The sequence below is a fragment of the Acanthopagrus latus genome, chromosome 13 (genome assembly GCF_904848185.1).
Source record: "Acanthopagrus latus isolate v.2019 chromosome 13, fAcaLat1.1, whole genome shotgun sequence".
NCBI classification, from domain to species: domain Eukaryota; kingdom Metazoa; phylum Chordata; class Actinopteri; order Spariformes; family Sparidae; genus Acanthopagrus; species Acanthopagrus latus.
The window spans coordinates 5,309,433-5,330,922 of NC_051051.1; the positions used below are offsets into that span (position 1 = coordinate 5,309,433).

At 43.7% G+C, this 21,490-nt stretch overlaps 1 protein-coding gene across 8 annotated transcripts in view; it reads right to left on the reverse strand.

Moving 5' to 3' along the window:
* Positions 1–810: 810 nt before the first annotated feature.
* Positions 811–21,490, reverse strand: part of LOC119031019 (roundabout homolog 1-like) — a 100,053-nt gene continuing 79,373 nt past the window's right edge. For 7 of the 8 annotated variants that reach the window (XM_037119124.1, XM_037119123.1, XM_037119121.1 and 4 more), the window contains 27 exons: positions 19,905–20,025; positions 18,660–18,798; positions 18,429–18,556; positions 15,837–15,845; positions 15,449–15,573; positions 15,178–15,349; positions 12,631–12,836; positions 12,443–12,524; positions 11,709–11,877; positions 11,437–11,603; positions 11,195–11,316; positions 9,692–9,926; positions 9,093–9,214; positions 8,794–8,965; positions 8,283–8,480; positions 7,513–7,539; positions 6,733–6,772; positions 6,384–6,538; positions 5,865–6,230; positions 5,654–5,773; positions 5,421–5,556; positions 4,405–4,557; positions 3,834–4,285; positions 3,575–3,712; positions 3,251–3,472; positions 3,006–3,160; positions 811–2,124 (listed from right to left, as the gene is read on the reverse strand). In XM_037119124.1, the coding sequence (XP_036975019.1) occupies positions 2,110–2,124; positions 3,006–3,160; positions 3,251–3,472; positions 3,575–3,712; positions 3,834–4,285; positions 4,405–4,557; positions 5,421–5,556; positions 5,654–5,773; positions 5,865–6,230; positions 6,384–6,538; positions 6,733–6,772; positions 7,513–7,539; positions 8,283–8,480; positions 8,794–8,965; positions 9,093–9,214; positions 9,692–9,926; positions 11,195–11,316; positions 11,437–11,603; positions 11,709–11,877; positions 12,443–12,524; positions 12,631–12,836; positions 15,178–15,349; positions 15,449–15,573; positions 15,837–15,845; positions 18,429–18,556; positions 18,660–18,798; positions 19,905–20,025 (4,146 nt within the window). In that variant the 3' untranslated portion in view covers positions 811–2,109. The remainder of the gene's footprint in view (positions 2,125–3,005; positions 3,161–3,250; positions 3,473–3,574; positions 3,713–3,833; positions 4,286–4,404; positions 4,558–5,420; positions 5,557–5,653; positions 5,774–5,864; positions 6,231–6,383; positions 6,539–6,732; positions 6,773–7,512; positions 7,540–8,282; positions 8,481–8,793; positions 8,966–9,092; positions 9,215–9,691; positions 9,927–11,194; positions 11,317–11,436; positions 11,604–11,708; positions 11,878–12,442; positions 12,525–12,630; positions 12,837–15,177; positions 15,350–15,448; positions 15,574–15,836; positions 15,846–18,428; positions 18,557–18,659; positions 18,799–19,904; positions 20,026–21,490) is intronic. The other variant, XM_037119125.1, reaches the window with a different exon arrangement.

The window sequence follows — 21,490 nt, forward strand, 5'->3', positions numbered from 1 at the left end:
TAAACATTTTTCATGGTCTCTCTCTATAATTTACTGAGGTTACAGATCAGTGGTGGGCTCAGGATGTTTGAGGGGTTGGGGGGCCGTGGTGCACCAGCAGGCAAAAAGTGGTGACCCTAAAGATTCCACTGTCCGTTGCGTTTCGGCTTCGGTGAGGTTTGGCTCTGTCATCCGTCGTCCGATAACCCCCTTTGAGTCCAGTATAGTGGGAGTTGAGTTCCCACAATAAGTACATAATCAAGCACGACCACAGTTACAGGTATGTGTTATAAGCACATACAACAGGAAGTGTTCCCAACCGAAGGATTAGAAGAAGCGCTTGTATTTGTCTCTTTTTTGAGATTTTTGTGCTAACGTCAACGCGGACTGTTTTATTTTGAAAATTAACTGGATGTTAGGTTGTTGTTTTGGGGTGTGACTTCCTGTCTGCTCTGTGCCAAATTTTGGTTGAACTGCTGCATCGTGCTCCCGCATCCAGCAGATATAGAAGTCCTGTGTTTGTGGTCCGGTAGGGTCCGGATTCTGGTGGAATGTAGCCGTCAGAGTAAAAGTCACTTTATCACATTACTAAACACTTTTTCTGTGCTGGAGGTAACATTCCTCCCCAAAAAACATGTTTTCACGATATAAGTGAAATGATGCAAATGAACAACAAATATCCGCATTTGTCCTCAGTGGCTGGTAGAGTACATGTTATGATACTATGAGCTGCCATTTCTGACTATTCATGATTGAAAGTCAGTGTTTCATTTGTAACTGCAGAGAGGAAGAGCAAATAAAGAATCAGGTCAGAAGAATGAGTGACTTTTGTTTTTGTTGTTGCTTAAGGAACAGCAATATTTATTCAAACAGAGAGTTAAAGTGACATATTAGTTCCATATATAACTTACAGAATAGGGCTGGACAATATGACCAAAGTCTATAGCACAATGTAACTTTAACTTTATAACTATAAATACACAATATACATATATTCTTAATACATTAGTGCCTAGTGATAGTTACTTTCTTGTGCTGGCTTTCTAAGATTTTTCCAGTTTTTGGGCCGTGTACAGATTGGCTGTCTGATAAGATTCAGTCAATTTCATTTCTTTAAAATGGATATATTTGTCAATTTAGATCTGTAACAGATTAATATCAGTAATTTGCTACATTAAGCTTATTGTCCAGCCTTACTCCAGAAGTTATGGCCACGGTCAAGAGAACACAGGACTAAATGAAACAGACTCAGTGTAGAAAACAATAAATGGAGCCAGTCCATGACCAGGTTTTTTTTTCCATCACCCTGAAGCGAGGACAAAGCCGTCGAGATGTTGAGTAAAACCTCCCACAGGTGAATCTGCATGCAATTCTCTTCTCAGTACACACAACAGATAGTTCAAATCTGAATGAAAGCAGCTCAAATGTACGCAACCGAATGCACAATCACAATTAACAATCATTTTGTTCAGCCTGCCCGAAGTGAACCGCTGAAATGATTAACAAGACTCCGAAGACTGATCTCCTCCAGACTGAAATTCATATAATAATGACTTTGAATAAAATTAAGTGATTGTGCTTTTATAACCGAAGTAGAACAAAAAAATAAAAATAAAAATACAAAGACAAGATGTACATCACCTATAAAACATTAACACTGTTATATAAAATTTGAATTTGAAGCACTTCTGTGGCAGTAAACAATTTCAAGAAATTTACAAGATGGCTGGTAATGACTGAATAACAATTACAGTAAAATAACAAGACAACAAGATCATGTAACGGACCGCATCAAGCAGTCGCCATGGACATTGTTTGTGTAGACACTCACGACCGCCATCACATGTGCATTCGTCTTAACTTTTCCGAGCGACCGGCGTGTTCGGGCTCCTGGGAGCTGGTCACCCGAAAAGCAAACAATAAAACAGTGCATCAAATTTGAAGTCCACGGACTTAAAGATGGCAGCACTTTTTTTTTTTTTTTTTCCAACACCTAATGAGAAATCTGTAGTAGAAAACGATAGCATGTATTGTGCAGTCTTTTTTTTTTTTTTCTCCGTATCATAAAGGTAGCATAGTCCTTCGTCTGAAGCAACTGCAGGAAATTCCTTTTTGTGCTCGCGTTGCTTCTTAGCTTTTCAGGAACTGTGGAAACAAAATAGTGTCATGTTTTTCTTCTGGAACTTAAAGGGCAATAGTTGTGTATTTAAACCCAGGCCCTATGGTTACAAATGTTGGTGTGTAAATGACTTATGTCTACAATAAGTTTTGTAATCGGTCCGGTCGATCGCCTCGGCCGGCAGCAGTGACGAGGCTGCGACAGCTGCAATGTAATCCTTTGGGGGCAACTGCAGCCGTTACAGTTTAACATTTAACGTCTGGAAAATGTGCAACTCACAGGGCGAGGCTGTTCTTCAAAGTGTCAGTTATATTACAGAAATGATTAGTATGGAGAGTTAACGTATTATTATAAGTAAGATCCTTTTTTAGAAGTAGAAAGTCTCTCGCCAAAGCAGAAGTCTCAGTCTGAAAACGGGCAAGAGTCAGAGTTGGAGAGCAGAGTTTTAGAGAACTGCCGACAACAATTCATTCCAAAAGTCATGGCTTCATATTCAAACTGATTCTGACAGCAACTACTCTTGAGATTTCAGAGCATGACCTTTGCTTGAGCGAGACTTGTGTTTCTGGTTACAAAAAAAGTGAATGAATAAATTATTAATTATTAAGAATTAATTGTTAACTAGAAGTCGTCAAGGTTGTCGGCTTGTGAGTTAAAGAAAAAAAAGCACTCGGTTGTAACTTTGACAGTCGCTTCTTGCCCCAAAGGATTACACTGCAGCCACTTGCAGCTGTGCTGAGTGTAAGTATATAAATCATTTACACTTGATTTAAAAATAGCAAAATGTCCCTTTAATGCTTAAATAGCCATGGATAATAAAAGACAAATGTATCTGGGTAAGATAAAGTCACACCGAATAGCTAACTTAACAGAGAATTTTATATCTGGATTCTTCATTTTGATTTACCCCTTCCACCTGTCCTGTAGGTGCCACCTGTGCTCTCTGTTTGGTCCTCGAGTCTCCACACGACATAAAGCTGGACGAGTTAGTACCATCAGGCTCCCTTTGAGCTTGACCTGATGGGAAAGAGGGACGGCTGTACAGAAAGATGTCCCCGAACTCTGAAGGAGACACAGGGAAGATAACATCTCAGTTGGCTGTAGAGACTTTTCAAGGAAGTGCCGCATTGTGAAATGTCGTCCCTGCGGTACCTGAGTGCTGCTGGCTTCTGCTGCCTCCTTTCCCTCCGTGTGGAGTCTTGTGCTTGTCTTGGCTCTCTCTCTGCTCACATGCAGCCTCCTTGACCCTGTGAGTCCCAGTGCTGCCTCGTCGACCCCGGGCCTCCCCAGAGCCCATCCGGGGCAGCGTGGCCCCCCTCACTTTGTAGTCGCCGTGGGACATCTGGCTGGAGAAACTCAGAGGCATGCAAGAGTCTGGGGGACACACAGCGGAGCACAGAGATCCACAGGTTAGATCCATTAGGAAACACACAGGGGCAAAACTGCTAATCTGATTGCTGCTGGTTCAGTCATTACCATCATTGAAGACGTCTTTGGGTTCGTCCTGATGACCAGACTGGTTCTGTTTATGCCTCCTGGGCCTTTTATGTGTTATTGCAGGGCTCATGTTGCTGTCTGTGGACATGGGGCTGCTTGGCCGCTGGTGCCGCCGGCCTGGAATCATCACACAGGTTTAGCACAACTTTTGAGATCAGATAAAAGGGCCATGACACTGCTGTGGCAAACGTGTATGAACACAAAATCAAAACCCTTTACTCCCCTGAGGCCTTCTCACCTGACTCCTCCGGGTATCTGCACATGCGGAGGCCTACAATATCCCGTGAGGAGGCTACTGCCTGGTTAAAATCGCCGTCCGTGAAGAAGGATCCCTCCGAGGTGCTGACAACACTGGACCTGCCTGATGAGATGTTGTCCTCAGATGCCGAGCCCCAGCTGTTAACCATGGACCCTGTGACTGATCTGTCCAGATCCCCGATGCTCGAGGCTGGGGTCTGCTCCAGCCCGTGGAGGAGCAGCCTGTGCGGAGACGGGTGGTGCAGCTGGTGTTTGTGCTTCTGCCGGTTGTCGTGTTGGCCGTAGCGACTTTCAGCGAGCTCCGCGTCTGTCTCCTCCTCTGCCTCCTCCTCTTCCTCGTCGTCTTCTTGCCCATCGGGGTCCATACAGATGGGTATGGAGCTGTAGGTGTGTGTTGGGGAAAGAGGGCGAGGGTGGCTGCTGATGTGTTGGCTGGAAAATGCATTAAAAAAAAAAAAAATCTCTGAAGTCTTGTCACAACAAAAAAAAATGAAGCGTCAGTTGAAAAATGGTTGACTGCAGTGTCAGGGAAAGAGGTTTAATCTGGTTACCTGAGGTGCTCAGCCCCATCATGCAGGCCATTGCTCAGGTCTCCCTGTGGTGCTGTGATAGGTGGGTGACTATAGGACACTTCAGGAGGGGATGAAGCGGCCCCTCTGACTGGTGGAGTAGGACAGCCTTCTATTCTCTGCTCTGGATCAAAACTGATAAGAAAAAAGGACAACTGACATGAGGCAAATGGCTGAAGGAATGAGGGGTGCTGGAAGTCCTGACAGATTAGTCACAGCCCATTAGACATCTGTGCAAATCCCCCCTGGTCCACCGTCCAAACGCACATTTACATCATAGAAAAACCTGTGACGATAAACAATAAGCCCTCTGCACCATCTGTTTTTCTATTGCATCTCTTGAAAGCATGCCGCTGTCCGCTCTGTTCATCATACAGGAGAATGTCTGAAAATGACAAATAATCAAAATTGGGTAATTTGCTCGGTGTTGGCGGTGACAATACAGCCACATTTCTTGATAACTTTATCATAATAATGATAATACTTTTTCCCCAGTCGGTTTAATTGGGCTGTACTGAAATCCTTATTTTGTTTTTCTTTTCTTTTTTGCACATTTGAAGCTCGTATCGAGGTTTGAAAATGAAGCCTCGAATGCACGTGGTCACACCAAAAGTTGTCACTGGAATTGAACCACCCAATGTTTACACAATAGGTAGAGCAATAGTGAACAATCCTATGCAGTCACCATTGGAATCTTATAATATAAATAGTATATTGCTAATATCACAAGTGAATCATAATATTTATTTGCAACTACAGAGTTCAAACAGAATAAATAGATGTGCAGGCAGCTTTTGAATGCTGATTAAGAATTAGAATGTCAACGTCATTATAGTTTAATATGGTGGGCTGCATTTTGCGAAGGCTAATGCACTGGATAATCGTTTCAGGAGAAATAAAATGATACATTTGGTGCATAATTTAGGGCACTCTGAAGCATAGTATTCCTTTATAAACCAAACTTCAAGTACAAGCATCTGTATCTGCCTCCCCCTTACTTCCTTTCCATGGGCAGGCTGTACTCATCACAGTCACAGGCATTAGCATGAGGAGGAGACGGGGCTTCTCCCCAGGTTACTGCATTATGTTTTGGGATCTTCGGAGCCCGCGTTCCCTTCTTTTGATTCTGACTCCCTGAGAAAAAGGGAGAGGGAAAACATCAAGGTAAACGCCGACGTATGGCGGCGCCTCGTTAAAATTCAACACGGCGCCGTGTAGCTGCTGGCCTTACCTGAAGTGCTGCTGCTGCCTCTGTCTGAGCTGTGGTGCGAGCCTCCTGTGCTGTGATCACGGCTCTGGTTGTAGGGGATGGTTTTGGGGTGGATCATTCCTTCGCTCCCTTGAAGATGCTCTGAAGACAAAGGAGTGAAGAAATTTTGCAATATCTGTCTTTTTTTCATGTGAATGATGAAAACGCAAAAACAAACCCGAGCCTGTTTTACCTTTATTTAGCATGTTCTGCTCAATAATGTTATACTGCATCTGTGCAGCCATCTCCTTGGGTATTGGGGGCAGGCTGGGGGGCTGTTTCCAGCTCGGTATGTCCAGAGGCTCAGCTATAGCGCCGCCGCTGGCTGCTTTATTCTTAATGTTGGCCTGAATGAGCTGCGTGGTGGCGTATGGGATGGGTTCGTATGTGGCTGCTGAGTCTCCGCCCTGACTCACGTAGCACAAGTTGGAGTTGGTGAACGTTTTAATCTCGTTGAGCTTGTTGGAGAGGTTCACGTCGCTGTAAATGGCCGTCTCGGAACCAAGCTGTCCCGCCTGTTTGTTTTCTGGATGGTTTCCATAGTTTGCTATGCAGTCAGCTGAAGGGGGGGGACAAAGCAGCACATGAACACAGCAAGACCGCAAATCACAAAGCTTTAGTGCTGCTGGATGCTGCTTGATTTTCTTTATTATGACGTCTTAGAGGCTCCTGCAGAAGCTGAACCATGACATGAACTCGATCTTGCACAAACCTGGTCGGCTGTATGTTGTCATGTTACTGTCACTGGTGCCGTTGCCATTATTGCAGCAGTTGATGCTGCAGTCCTTGTGATTGGCACACGCATTTGGCCAGTTGTCTGGCAGCCACAGCTGGTTTAGAGGTTCGCCCATGCTGAGAAGGCCAGGTCTGCAACAAGGAGGACCACAGAGCTGTCAGTCAAAACCTGCTGTTCTCATATTTCGCTGATGAACGAGCACAGGGTGGGTGCTCGGGGTTCGTCGTTTAGAGCGGGGAGACACCTCCCCCTAGTGTTTCCACAGCGTAAGTGCACAACTCCTGTTCGTCTCTATATAACATAAAGGACCAAAAATAGCACTCACCTGCCAGCGCTGCACACAGATTCTCCTCTTTGATACGCGACTGCGGAGAGAAACAGAAAAAAAACATTAAACCTTGATGAGCTGTCAAAAAGAGGGAAGTGCCAAAGGCTGAGAGGAACCATGAAAGACAGGTACACATTGGAAGCAGAAACCTTAAGTCAAGCCTAGACTAACTTCAATATATGCTTCCATGGAAAGGCACAGAGTCTGACTCTATGGTTTTAATGTGCGTGAAGGCAGCACAAATAATTGTCTGTGCCTGTAGTGATCTCAGCGTAACTTAACAGCCTGTTTGAGATCATCAAACAAAGAAAAGATCTGCCGTAGAAAACATTTCACATTTTCCTCATTTAATCAAATGTCATGTTTATGTCTATCACATTTATATGTTCTTATGACAGGTAGCAATCTGTCTTCAGCTCTACCTCCCTACCTTCACTTCCTCTACCTGATGTCTGCTAAAACTGTCTGTAATCTGCAACCTTTCATTTGCTTGCTTGTGTTGTTATTGTCTTTTAAATGCAATTTGAACATTTTCTCGATGTCTTCATGTCTTATTTTCATGCATAATCACGCCTTGTATCTGAATGGTGCTGTCTAAATACTTAACTGAAATAACTATAACAAAAAACTTGCCCTTTCCACACATCAGCTAAATCCTCCAAAGACACAGGATGCGGTCTCATCTTGGAGTGTTTTAACAGAATAATAAATCTCATAATTGACTTGCCAAATCATAAAACATCTTAAACATTATCAGATGAGTCATACTGTACATACCTGTTGGTGTAAAGGTGAATGATGGGACTGCATAGACAGACAGAGACAGGGGAGAAGATTAGGACGGGAAATAATTTCAGTGAGCTTCACCATCATAGCAGCTACTGCATGTGCTTAGATAATTACACTCTGCGGTTTTGCTGTGCGTGTACCCTCCGCTGCGTGACGGACATCTCTTCATGTGTACAAACATTTAAATAACCACATGCCAGCTGCCTTACCGCTGCCTCTGCCTCTGACATGAGTGTCCAGGTGAAGGTTAATGGGGGTGACAGGCAACCCGAGACAGAGAGGGGGAAAATAACAGCAATATTGCAGCAGACAGGGTAATGGCAGGTTGACAGGTCTGCGCCTGCAAGAACTGCGCTGTGTGGAGGAAATGACACTCGACAAATGACTAAAACTAAAGGTCAGCCTTTGACTGTCGGCACAGCCGCAAATGCAAATTTGTTTCTGAAGTCTCTGTGTCAAAGGAAGATCAGACCCGAGTATATTTCGCCCTTTGATGTGATGTGCTTATCAGCGTCTAAAAATATTCCTTAACATCACTCGCTGTGAAGACTGAAATGCTCTTTAGCTCGGCGGCAACGTGTCATGGCTTGATCCCTTATTACAATTATATCAACCTTCAAATGCATCCACAACAGTAATGTGATAACCTTTTTTTTCCCCAGACACACACTTGGCTTATATGGTTTGCATCCTGAACATACACACATGCATCTATCTACTTCTCCACAATACACAGAACAACAGAGAAAAATACACACCCTTGCGGATGCCAGTGTATGTGCTGCTGAGGCCACTTCTCTTCTTGCGGTGCCGGTAGAGCCACACGCTGAAAATCATGAGGACCAACCAGCAGGTGGCGCCAATGCCCGCAATAAAAGCCGGCTGCCTCACGACATCTGAGATCTGAGACAGAGTGTCTCTCTCCTCACTGATATCCATCATCTGGCCTGCAGAGTCTAAAAAAAGAGAGAGAGATGACAACACGTGCATGAAGAATAACAGAAATTAAGTGTAGGAAGCTTAACTGAAGATTTCAGAGTGTAGATTCATGAGTCATGATGTTGATGCAGCAGCAAAGTTGCAAAATGTTGTTTAAAAAGTAACCTAAAAAGCAAAATCAGAGCCTAAGCACAATATGGTTCTATATTTAAATATGAATGAAACTGTCTCATGACTAGAGGGCCAAGAGACATTATAGAAGTTTGGATTCCAAGATACTGTGACTGTCTTCAGGTCTAGTTTTGTGACATCACTGCTCCCTTCTCTCACCTAATTGAAAGAAGGTGACATCGCTCCTGACCCCGGGTCCGGCACCGTTGCTCGCCGCAACCTCTACGCTGTAGCGGATTCCAGGTGCCAGGCTGTGGATGAGCACAGAGAACGTGGAGCCGTCGACAGACTGGTTTACATGATACCGGCTCTCGTTACCCAGGCACCAGATCTGTGGATAGAGGGTGGAGGAGGAGACGAGATGACGGTGCCTGCCTGAGGGACGCATCCGACAAAACACAAGAGGCGCCGTCACAAAGCCTCGTTAAGATGCCATTTTAACTGGGAACTTTTCCTACCTTGTATTCCTGAATGACTCCGGCATCTTCCCGTTGCGGAGGCGGTTTCCAAGCAACCAGAATGGCGGTCCCATTGGCATCACTCTTTGTCACCGTAACGCCCTGGGGTGCTCTGCTCGGGGCTAAGATGATGAAGCAAACAGTTTAACCACAACAACACAAGCATAACTGGCTTCTTCAGGTGAAGATAAATGTAAAGTGTCACATTTAATGTAAAGGTTCTTATCATGTTGAGTCAATGTGTGTACATTTAATAAGAAATACAATTTATGAAGACTTATACATCCTACCTTTTATCATACCTTTTATGTTTATCATTTATTAAATATAAAGTGAAGACACAGACACAATGTATATTCCAAATATTTGTCATTCATTCCAAATTGGTTATTCCATCTGTAATAAATCACACGCCTAGTTGTTTAAATTATAAACACTGACTCGACATGACAGAAAAAACATTGCACTAAATATATGTATCATCCATATATAAAATAATAGAACGAAAAATTATGAGCGCAATAATGTCGTTCAGTTCCTTTCTGTTATAATAATAGATGCATCTCATGCTGTAGGACAAAAACTTCTCAGACAGTCACCTTCTTCCAAGGTCCGGACCACTTTCACCTCGCTGTCAGCTCCCTGGAACTCGTCAAAGAAGGGGCGCACTTTGAACTCGTAGATGGATCCTCTCTTCAGCTGACCGATCACCACCCCGTCCTCCCGCGGGGCGCGCACCTCCATGACGCTCCACTGCCCCTCTGGCTGGCCGTGCTCGGCGGACGGCCTGTAGAGCACCTTGTAACCCTGGATGTACGGGGACTGCTGCTCGACCTGGTGGAGGCGCGGGGGAAAAGGACATGCCGTGTGTTGTCAAAGAGACGTGTGGAACGCGCTGTAGTTATCATTACTTTAACGCAATAAAGTCTGAGGTTGACAGCAATTGTTCATGAGAGTTAAAACAACAACGGATTGAACAATTCATCTATTAATCAGTCAGTTGTCGCTACTACTTTGATAAATGATTAATCAGTTTGAGTAATTATTTAAGAGAAATAAAGTCTAAATCCTCCGATTCCTGCTTTTTTACATGGGAATATTTTCCTCGTCTTTACTCCTCTATGACTGAAAACTGAATATCTTTGGGTTGTGGTCGAAACAAGACATTTGAGGACTTCATCTCGGGCTTTGCAAAACACCGACTGACCTTTTTCACCATTTTCTGACATTTTATAAACCAAACGTCAATCAATTAATTGATAAAATACTTCACAGATGAATTGACAATCAAACTTTATTAGTTGCAGCCCTAACAAAAACCATATATCTCTGAGGTTAGAGCCTCATCTTGTGTGAGAACGAACATGCTGCAGGAAGGATCTGTCAAAACTCAATTAATTCCCTTTTGCCTTTAGGGTGACACAGTTGAACATGTCCTCATATCTGAGGATTCTCACCGTAAACCAAAGTATGAGGTCATTAATAGTTTCCCCTCAGCGTGGTTTTGGTTAAAAGCAAGCCCGGAGAGGACTAAGCACTTTCCATTTAAACCACATAATTATGACAAAGGATTCCTGAAAAGATTTCTGCGGAGAAAGGCACAATGTATCACACCGCAGATAAATTCTCTGTGGAGTGGATTCATTGTCTGTTGATGAATGTTTAGAGAGAAAAATAGATGTAATTTAAGCCTGAAATAAATCTTTGAAACACTTTGCTTTCACACAAGACAAGTTTTTGCCCAGATGCTCTCTCCCCCCCTCAACTATTAAGATCTCTACGTTGAAGTAGTCTTTGCTCATTAATCAGTGAGAGCTCACCTCTTCGTGTTCCTTGGAGGAATAAGGGAAAACATATCAGAGGATATCACGGAGTCAGCTATCTAGTAATTCCTGATAATAAAAAAAACACTGTCAGCTACAGACAGTCTTGAATATTCTTTATCCACAACCCCTCGGCTTTCATATCATTTGTTTTAGTCTGTCATGTGTTTACATTCACTTGTAGAATTGCACATTTGACCTTCTCCCATATTTATCCCAGCTCTGACATGAGCATATGTGACATAAAACATTGAACATGTGCAGGACAAGTCATCTTACCATCCACTGCACCCTGACAGCGGAGGATGAAAGCACAGCCGGTGTGTGTAGGTGGATGACCACGTCTGCCAGCTCCCTCTGAATGTGCCGGTGATCCACTCCCTGCATGGTGGAAGTGCTTTCTGTTGGTACAAAGGAAACGTCATGAAACAAGAAAACATACAGCTCCTCTACAGACGAAATTATATCCGTTCAAGGCGAAAAACAGCTAATAGAAAGGAATGAAAAGCAGCCGCACTGACCCTGCGTTCTGACAGAGTCGGAGATCGGACTGGGGTCGCTGAGGCCGAAAGCATTCACCGCTCGGACCATAAACAGGTAGACAGTTGCAGGCTTCAGGTTCTTTAGGACAAAGGTTTGTGTCTTGATATGCTCAGCTAGGGTCACCCATCTGCTGCCTAACGTATAACTGATACGAAAGAAATGATACACAAAGATATAAAAGGAGACATCAGATCATAAATACAAGAAAAACCAAGCACTTCCAACACGCTGGATTCTACACAAGTCCAACCTGAATGCCTCGATTAGGTAGGACGTAGGCGTTGCACCAGCGCTGGGGTTCAGTTTCCACGATAGAGTGACGGAGGTGCGGCCGACGTCGGTCACCTCAGGTTTAGATGGAGCATCAGGAATCAGGCTGGGGTCTAAAGGGTGACTGGACTGAACGACGACTCCGAACTCTGCAATGGAGATACAACAAATTAATGAATTCATAAAGATCACAACATAGTCTAGTCACCCTTATGCCAATGGAAAGTCAGAGGGAAGTTATGTGGTCTGCAAAACATTTCTGGAGCTCCTATAAACTAAAGTAGATGGGGACCTAAAGCAACCTAAATATAAAATAAAAATGGCTACATGCAGCTTGTCAAGTAATTCAGAAATCCAGAGATCCTGACACCGTTTTTTAAGCCAGAATCTTGCTACTTGGAACTACGCTATTAACTTAGCGGCTACAATTCTGAGCTTGAGAAGCCCATCCACAGTATGTGCACAAGCTTGACTGCAAGCCGAGGGTGTAAATAATCTTTTCAAATAAATTTGCAATCTCAGAGGTCTCGTGAGCTGCATGGACCCACTTTATGTTTCTTTTTGGGGGGTTGTTTTAAATCAAGTCCCCATCTACTTCAGTTGTTTAGAACAATGCTATGGTGAAACTCCAAAAATGTTTTGTGGACTGCAAAACTAAACTTCTTACCATCAACATGGGGATGAGTAGATAATGAAATCAATGTTGTCACCTACCCTCCACCTGTAAGTACGCTGTCCATGAAGCCTCTCCATTAGGACTAGAAGCCACACAAGTGTAGAAGCCTGTGTCCCCCAGCTGAGGAAGAGAAAGTACAGCAAGAGAAATTAGTGGGCTGGTTTCATCTCAGCACATTCGCCTGAACTACTAATTAAAAAATCTGCTGCATTACTTCATCCCTTACCTTAGCGTAACGAATCTCAAGTGAGCCTGTGCTTGCTATGGACATGCGGGAGTCCACCGGAGACACCACCGCGCCGTCCCTCTTCCAGTGGACTGCTGGAGGCGGGGTGCCGGCCGTCTGACACCCCAGGACCACTGTGCTGTCCACGGGCACGGTCTGATTGACTGGACCCTGCCTGATCACAGGAGGAGGGTGGTCTGATCCAGCTAATGAAGCAAAAAAAAAGAAGAAGGAAAGTGAAAGACTAATAATGTTAAGATGAGTGTTTTAAAGGTGCGCAGGATTTAGAGGCAGAGATGGAAGTTATCTACAGAGGTAGCAAGACCTCTAACACAGAGTTCCAATTACCTCGCCATGTTTCTACAGAAGCCCAGAATGGACATAATCAACACTGGCCCTAGTAGAGGGACTTTTTGAAGTGTGACCACAGTAGCAGCGGGTGAGACGAGGGGTATTCAGTTAGTTAGAATCTGCAATGTCACTGGTAGATGCAACTAAATAGCAAACAGCAGTGCACTGAAACAGTAAACTTCACTTAGAATTTAATAGTTTTAAATCAGCATAGGTATTTTTTTTCTGCATTGTGTTTTTTAAATCCAAAGAGCTTTCATGTTGGCCAGTATTGAAAACACACACTTTATACATGCATATTGCTCAATAAACAATTGTTTTATTAGTTGTTTTTTTTTCTTCTGTCGACAAAAGACACTCCAACTGGAATACAGTATGTTTAAGGTTTTGATGGTCATGTTTAGGCAGCTAAAAGCATTTGTTTGAGGTTGGAGAACAAAGTGGTCATTACAAGCACACTATGGGTAAAGTAAGGTTTAGCTTAAGCTACAAAAACACTTGGTTTTTGTTGCATGAGGTTAAAGAAAGATCTCGAGTCTGTCACAGAGACTGTGGCTGAGGCGGAGTGGCTCAGATGCATACCGTATCACCACAAATGTCCTCTGTTCAATTCCAGTTAGTGACCTTTGTTGCATGTCATTCCTGTCTCTCTTCCTGCCTCTTCCCTGTCTGTATCCCTGCTATCACTATTGGATAAAGGCCAAAAATCAGTACACAGTCAACAGCATATTATGGAACTGGAAATTGGGGAATGATGTTCGCAAAAAGATCAAAGTTAGGAAGAGAGAGGCGGAAATAAAAGTGAGAAAGATGAAAGTAGAGCAAATGAAAAAGAAATGCCATCCAAAAAAAAATGAAAGACAGATAAGATGTGAGAGATATTGAGAGGCAAATTGCTAAAGAGAGAACAATAGGTTTAGGTGGCTGTGCAGGCAGTGAAGGAAAAAGAAATCAACTTTTCCCCTCCAGCGGAGAGCAACTAATCGTTCGCTCGGCAGTGGGGTTCTGCTGGAGCCGACTACAATCATGAAGGCAGAGCCCAACTAATAACAATCCCACTTAGATAACGGAGCTCTCCTCTCTCTCTCTCTCGCTCTCTTACATTTTAAAACCCGGTGGATGGGGGTGGAGGTTCTTGATAAATAAATAAAAATACAGAGAGAAAAAAAAAAAGGGGGGGGTGATGGAAACAAGCCTTGAAAACTGCCTGAGGTAATGCGGACCGGTTATTTCCATACAAATGCACCACTCCAAAAGGGGATGAGAGGAGTGTGTGGTGGGCTGGAGAGAATTTGGAGGGGGGAGTGGGGGGGAGTAGAGAGAAACAGGTAGAGGGCTACAGACCAGCCTCATTTCCCTACTAAGGTGGCTGCAGAATGCACAACCAGCAGATAATTCTTTAAAATGAACAGGGCTGCACCGAACAACTCACTGTGTGTATGCAGTAACTGTCTTGTCTGAGCCCTGAAGCGACTACTTTCATTAATTTAATATACGTACGAGGTACAAAGTTTCCCAGACACATGTATTCATAATCACACAGGTCATTTAATTGGGAGCTTGTAGACTTTGCTGGCGGTGTGTAATTACTGGTGTCGGCCTCCGAGCATATTTAAATTGCTTTTTCTTAAACAATTAACACAGTTGTTTCATTGCCTAGGATTCGGATCGCAGTCCCCCCTCCTACCAATGGTGCCTAAAAAAAATATCACATATCAATCCTGCGGTCTTTAATTTGCAGGAAACTACAGTAGAACTGTGTTGTATTAATGGAAACTACAGGTAATCATTATTCCAGGTCCCCTAGGCCTCTTCATTTAGATTATATACTGTTAAGATGCAAGTTGGAAAATTATATTTTTAGAGGTAGGAGAGAAACGGCCAGACTCTCTCTATACACACAATCGCCATGGTAACAGAGCATTTGGAGCCCATCACCTCCTGAAAACCCTCCCCTCCTGCAATCCCTCCCCCAACACTTAGTAAGTAAGGCCAACCTCAGGGGAGGGGTGAGTTACCCTCCCTTATAGGTGTGGTACCTACAGGGGAGGGTGGTTCACCCCAGTCTGCAACCAAGGCCAGTTTATAGGCCAATACACCTGCTCAGTGTTTGAAAGCTGCAGCAGCAAATAAGTCTGTTTAGCCAAAAGACCAAACATCGATGCTAGAAAACACCATCATCATGTCTTCACTCACAGTCCGTGATCTCCAGCAGAGCTTTGGTAATAACACTGCCGGCGATGTTGAGAGCCTGGCAGCTGTAGAAGCCGCCGTCGGAGCGCTGAACATCGGTAATAGTCAAACTGCCCATCTGGGAGACAGAGAGACGGCTGAAGGGCTGTTGAGGCTGCGAGGAGAAGAGGAGACTCTGGAGGAGACAGAGATCTCAGAGTCAGAAAACCATTCGCCGGCTATATTTGCACTGAGCTGTGATTTAGTGTGATGACAGACTGAGGGTCAGTCTCACCTCGCTGCCCTCCTTCTGCCAGAAGATAGCAGGCTGTGGGTTGCCGGTGGCCTCACACTGGAAGGTGACCGTCCTGCCCACTGCCACCACCTGGTTCCTGGGGCGTATGGCAAATGCTGGGGGCACTGCAGAGGAAGAAGGTCCTAATTACATGGCAGTCTGCAACATGTTCATCATCCCCAGTTTATGAGCATCTCAGTATGCATAAAAAGCTCAAGAAACAGTCATTATTTACCTTTTTAAAAAGGCAAATTTCTATCAATTTACCCACAAATAACATAAATTACATACTGTATTGGTGGATGGAATTACAGTGCCAGGACAACAACAGGGGCACATGATTTCCTGTTGCTGTCTGATGGTGGATGAGGGATGGATGACAACTTACCAGTATTGACTACAAGGGAAAAAGACACAGACAGAAAAAAAAACAGTGCAATGAGTGATGGAGGCCCGTATACAGACATGGAACTACAACAGTATGCTTGAATGAATGTGAAGAACAGAATTAGTACGCAAGAAACATTAGACAGTCGGTAATATCGGGGTGTAAGAGAGGCCCCGTTCAGACCTGATATCGACACGCGTCTTGAGTGATCCAATCGTAAACGGACAGCTGTGAATGTCTCCGAGATCACAGAGACCACACACAAACACATTTTGTTTTTCAAAATACAGTCCATAAATACAGATATTGCCTGCTTCTTTATCACCTGTGAAGACAGTACCCAGACTCCCTTAAAATATCATACAATTCTGTGTGTTGCTGGGTTAGGAGAAACTTTATAAACGCTATAGAATGTTGTTTTTGACAAATTCTCAGTTATCCGGGCCTTCTTGTCAATTCGGCATAGGTTATACATTAAGTTCTTTCTTTCTCTGTGTCTGTCCCAGTGATGTACATGATAATGCCTGACAAACTTTAAGCCATCTGCTTGTGATTGCATCATTCAGGACGGAGATTAACCCCAGCTCAGAAAAGGCTCCAACAGTGTGAGTATTTTTCTATTCTACCTTTGTTAGGAATATTTTCATTTCATTCCTCTTTATTTCTATTATACTTCTTCCCTAGTGTTTATGACAGTATTCCTTCATTGTTATTCTTCTAAACACAATTATGGAAAGGCAGAGGGGAAAAGGAAGAGAAAGAGAAGTTATCATCTCATAATGGGATAACACACATTTGCTTACTTTTTTATATGCTTAATTAAATTTGACCTCCCAATAGTGAATGAACAACTCTTTTATATATTCTCGTACATCTTTAAGTACATGAAAGGTGTTTATGCTTTTGGAAATGAAAAGTTAAATATTCATTGAGATGCCTAAATTTGTAATGACCAAAAAAATAACAAAAGGAAACGGCCTGCTGTTTAGCCCCAATTAGACCCGGCAGAGTAGTCGACTGCGAGGTGCTAAAAGTATATGTAATTGCTGGTTTAAGTGTCCAGAGCCAGCCAGCCTTGTGGCGGAATGGGACAGAGATGTAACCCGCTAATGAGAACATAAACCTGTGTGGGGTGAGAAAGGAGCAGTTGTGTCTGGATAAAAAAGGTCGAAGGGGAGAGCTGCTGGTTTTGTGCCGGCATCTGTTCTACTAAACATACAAGACAAACAACCACACGTTTCGAGACGGGAACTACTGTTCGTTTTGACATCTGTAAAGCAGATTTATGGTGAAATGAACGGTTAGCTAACCAGCTGGTTTTGGAACGACTGGGAAAGGATGACTGCGGTAATTGCAACATTTTTGCGTTCAATGAATGTCATTTTGCAAAAGAGTAAAGCTCCTGATCTTGCAGAAAAAAACTGTCTGAAAAGGTGCATCATGCATTGTACAGGTAACTTCTGATTATCTAAAAGTTTCTTTCAAAGTTAATGAATGAATAAAACAGATTGTTTAAATTAGCACAACCCTGACAAGTAATTTGATCTCCTGCTTGGGACCTGTGCTCCTCAGCCTGTTCCATCTGTTTCAAATTGCAACTGTTTAATATCGAACCGAATCCTCTTAATCGGAAAAAAATGACTCTGTGGTTAAGACTGATAGAAAGTAGGTTATCGCAGAGAGCATTCTTTTATTTAATTTTGAAATGCACAGTCATTTAGAGAGCCCTTGGTTTCCTCCTCATAATACTACTTCCACTCATCTCCCAGTTCTTCCTGCCCTTCTCCATTCCCCGCTCAAATTAGCTTCGGTCCCCCTTGACGCTCGTTTTCTCAGGTTTTTGGAGGGAGAGGAACACGATGTAATTGGAACCATGTCATTTCCCAGCATGGATCCAGCCCTGCCTTATCTTTAATTAAGTCCTACTGTCCTCCCAGTCTGTGTCACCCACTGTGCCACTACTGAGTGTGTGTGTGTGTTTTTATGTGTATATATACATTATATACTGTAAATATATGGCTGTGTGTGTGTGTGTGTGTGTGTGTGTGTGATGCGATGAGAAGTGTCTCACTGCTCATTTCCTGACACTGATATATGAACTAAAGGGTGTCATTGTGGCAGGACATCTCAGACCAAATGAATCCATTTTCTGTGGTCACGTAAACTTTGCATGCTACTTCTCAGTTTATACAGGACATTACTATGAAAACTATGCTGTAAACAAACTGCTGCGATGTCCTATATAGCTGGTTGTTTAGAGCTGGAGTCTTTCTGCAGACATTATATGACCTCAAGCCAGGAAGTGAAAAGTGAAAACACACACACACAAAAAAAACCCAGGAGGTTATTCTGCCTGTCTGCCTGAGGCACAATAATGAAAACTAGGTCTGGATGAAAAGGAAAGGTAAAAGTTACAGCCTGCTAATTTGTGACACTTCGACACCGGATTAATTCTTCATTTAGGCTCGAAGCAGCAGACTTGCAAATTATTCAAATCTGGGGGCTCTGAAAAGAATGGTGTGAGCTGTGTACAGAGGAGAAGGCTGTGCTGTGGTTAGAGGACACTACATGTAAGGGGCGAGCTGTACTGACCGTGTACAGTAAGCGTGGCAGATGCTTCAGATTTTCCGACCATGTTCTCCACCACGCATGTATAGGAGCCCTCATCCGAGGAGGTCACTTGGCGAACAATCAAGGTATGGTCCTCCAGGATTTCGAATCTGGAGGCAGGACGGACACACAAAATCAGGAGATGAAAGACGAAGTTGAAACGCTGTGGCTTTCATGGTACATTAATGTGTCAAGAGGGCCTTTGTGCATTACCTGCCCTTAGGCAGGTCAGAATCATCTTTTCTCCAGCGGACAGTGGGAACAGGGTCTCCTTGAACAACGCAGTGGAACTCCACGCTCTCGTCTGCCAACACCACCACACTGCTGGGCCGCTTCAGGAAGGTCGGGCGCTCTGGAGTGCAGCACAGCGGCAACAAACACAACCATCATTGTCCACTGTCTTTTGAGTGAAGGTCCAATATTATGGTCATGTTCAGGTTCATACTTTTATATTGGATGTCCTTGAGAAAATGTTCACATGCTTTAATGCTCAAAAAATACATTCTTGTTTTCATCCTGTCCATAGCTGCAGCACCTCTATTCACCCTTTGTCTGAATGCTCTGCTTATCGCTTGTCTCTTTAAGGACCCTCTCTCAAAAAAAGGTCTGAAAGGTCTAAAAGAAACACATGGAGATATCACTTTCTACAATACAAGACCTATAAAAGGTTTTTACTTGCATACATTTGCAATAAAATTCACCTGATGCAAGGAACAATAATTGCAAAATAAGACCATTTATTTTGGAATTTAGAGATTGATTATGAACACAGTGAGGCAGATATCTGGCACAGACGACTACAAATGCTGTCTGATCTCCTGACTTCAACCAACTGCTGATGGAATTATGCGGTAGAAACTCATCTACATATTGCAATTATCACAGAGTTTGAAAAAAAAGATTTATTCTCGTGGCGATCATGTCAGTCTCCGAAGTCATTTGGTATGCAGAACTTGTTGAACAACATATTTTGACCCGTGCCTGCATTCAGCTGGATTATTCTCATACCGCTGAATGGCTCTGCGAGACAATATATTCCCAGCCTCAATCAAGGTCATCTAACCATGTGATAGTGATAAGAGCTCTAGTCTGATGGGAAATGTTAGGTGGGAGATGGAGAAGTGAGGCTGGAAACGAGCATTTGGGATGGGGGGCGTTGCTGGAGGGAGCATTAGGAGCTTTTGTATGGAAAGGTTCAAGGGGGGCTGTAGCGTTAGATGTAGCAGCAGTAGATGTTCGGCACGTTTTCTTTGGTGGGGAAGCCTCTCAAAAGCTGGCAGACTGGATGGTAGTGCTGCATAATCAATGTAATTAACGGGTCATTATACCCCTGGTGACAAAGACCTCACATAGCGGATTGGCAAACTAAACCTGTGTGAACTGAGAGGGTACTTAGACTAAGTGAAGCGCTGCGAAATTGTAAAAATGCAATCACAAAGCTGCAAAAAAATGTTTTACCGAGCACAGTGAGTTCAGCGATCTCGCTCTCCCTCTCCCCCACCATGTTCGTTCCAACGCAGATGTATTTCCCCGCGTCGCTCTTCCTGGTGTTGGTGATCATCAGCTTGCCACTGCGAATCTTAAAGAAAGCACAGAGACCATCATGATTTCACTCGTATATGCGCAAAATGCTCATTGCCACTGGTTGCAATATCTGTCAAAAGAATTATTTTTTTTCTTTTTACTATACCATGACCGCCTTTGGAATCCTTTTTTTTTGTGAGTAGCATGAGAATGTGTTCAATAATATAGCCAATAATGGTGCATTTCATCATAAAATGCAACACACTGGGTTTTGTTCTGTCAATGTCAGGACTTGGACGCACACACCCACACACGATCGCATCGTCACATCTCTGTTCCTTCCATTTTTTAAAATGTATACGTACATTTTCGTGCCCTTGATGGTGATGCAGTGTTGTGTGCTCGTGTGCATCTGTATGCGCCCCTTTATCTAAGGAACAGAATTTCTCGCTGCCTTTCAAGCCGCGCGGAAGGTCACCCATTATGAAATTACATAATTCATATCTAGTGCTACATTAGCACAGGAACCCTGGGAACAAAAGACGCCGGCTCTTTGTAGAAACCTTCCTCAGATGTTCAGTCAGCCCACTTTGCCTTTCCCAAACTTTTTTACCACCTCTATGCTGCTCTACACTCACACACACACACACACACACACACACACACACACACACACATTCACAAGCCTGCTCGCATACACAACAAAGAGGCGGAAGATATATGCGCTCCTTAGCGTTTTCACTCTTTTCATAACCTCACCACCGTACGCCCCCACAGACCGAGATAGCTGTCTTTAAAGCGTTTGAGTGTGAGCTACTGCACTGACGGTCTGCAGCTACCCAGTGTTAGAGGTGATCCCAGAGCAGCAGTGAGACGATGTGAACCGTCGCTCTGGCATGCGTGCTATAGCGGGGAATGCTGATTTGAAGACCTCAAAACAAACAGCGGGTCATTTCCTTACACCCAGACATCTGAAACCTTCTCCCAGGCATCAGCTTCAATTAAACTTTTGGACCCCCCTTATTGTGATTAAAGCCAGCTTTATTTTCCCCCACTCACACTAAGTGAGACATACAGACACACACAGCCTGTAATAGCACATTTCTGTTATTTCTTTAACAGGGGTCAGAGGTCGAGGCTGCCTTACAGAAGCAGGCAAGGGATTCATGCCACACAGCACCTGGCATGGTGAGCACTATCCACTCACCGAGCGTGCAGATGGAATACATCATTAAATTGCTGCTGCAGGGATGAAACCAACAGCCTTTCATTTATTAGTCATCTCCCTGCAGGGTAACCTTCCACCACAAACAGTTCACGCTGTACACCAAATAAGAAGAAGAAAAAAAAAGAAAACCCAACCACGACCGGCCTATGTACGGCTGACATTCCAAATCTGTTGCAAATGTTGCGGTTTTAAAAAGGAAGATTTAACAAACTGTGGTATGACTTGTGGTCGCGTGTGCTCTGCATAGACAATGCCAAGCACCAGTAATCACAAGGAGCAAGTGGGGGAATTT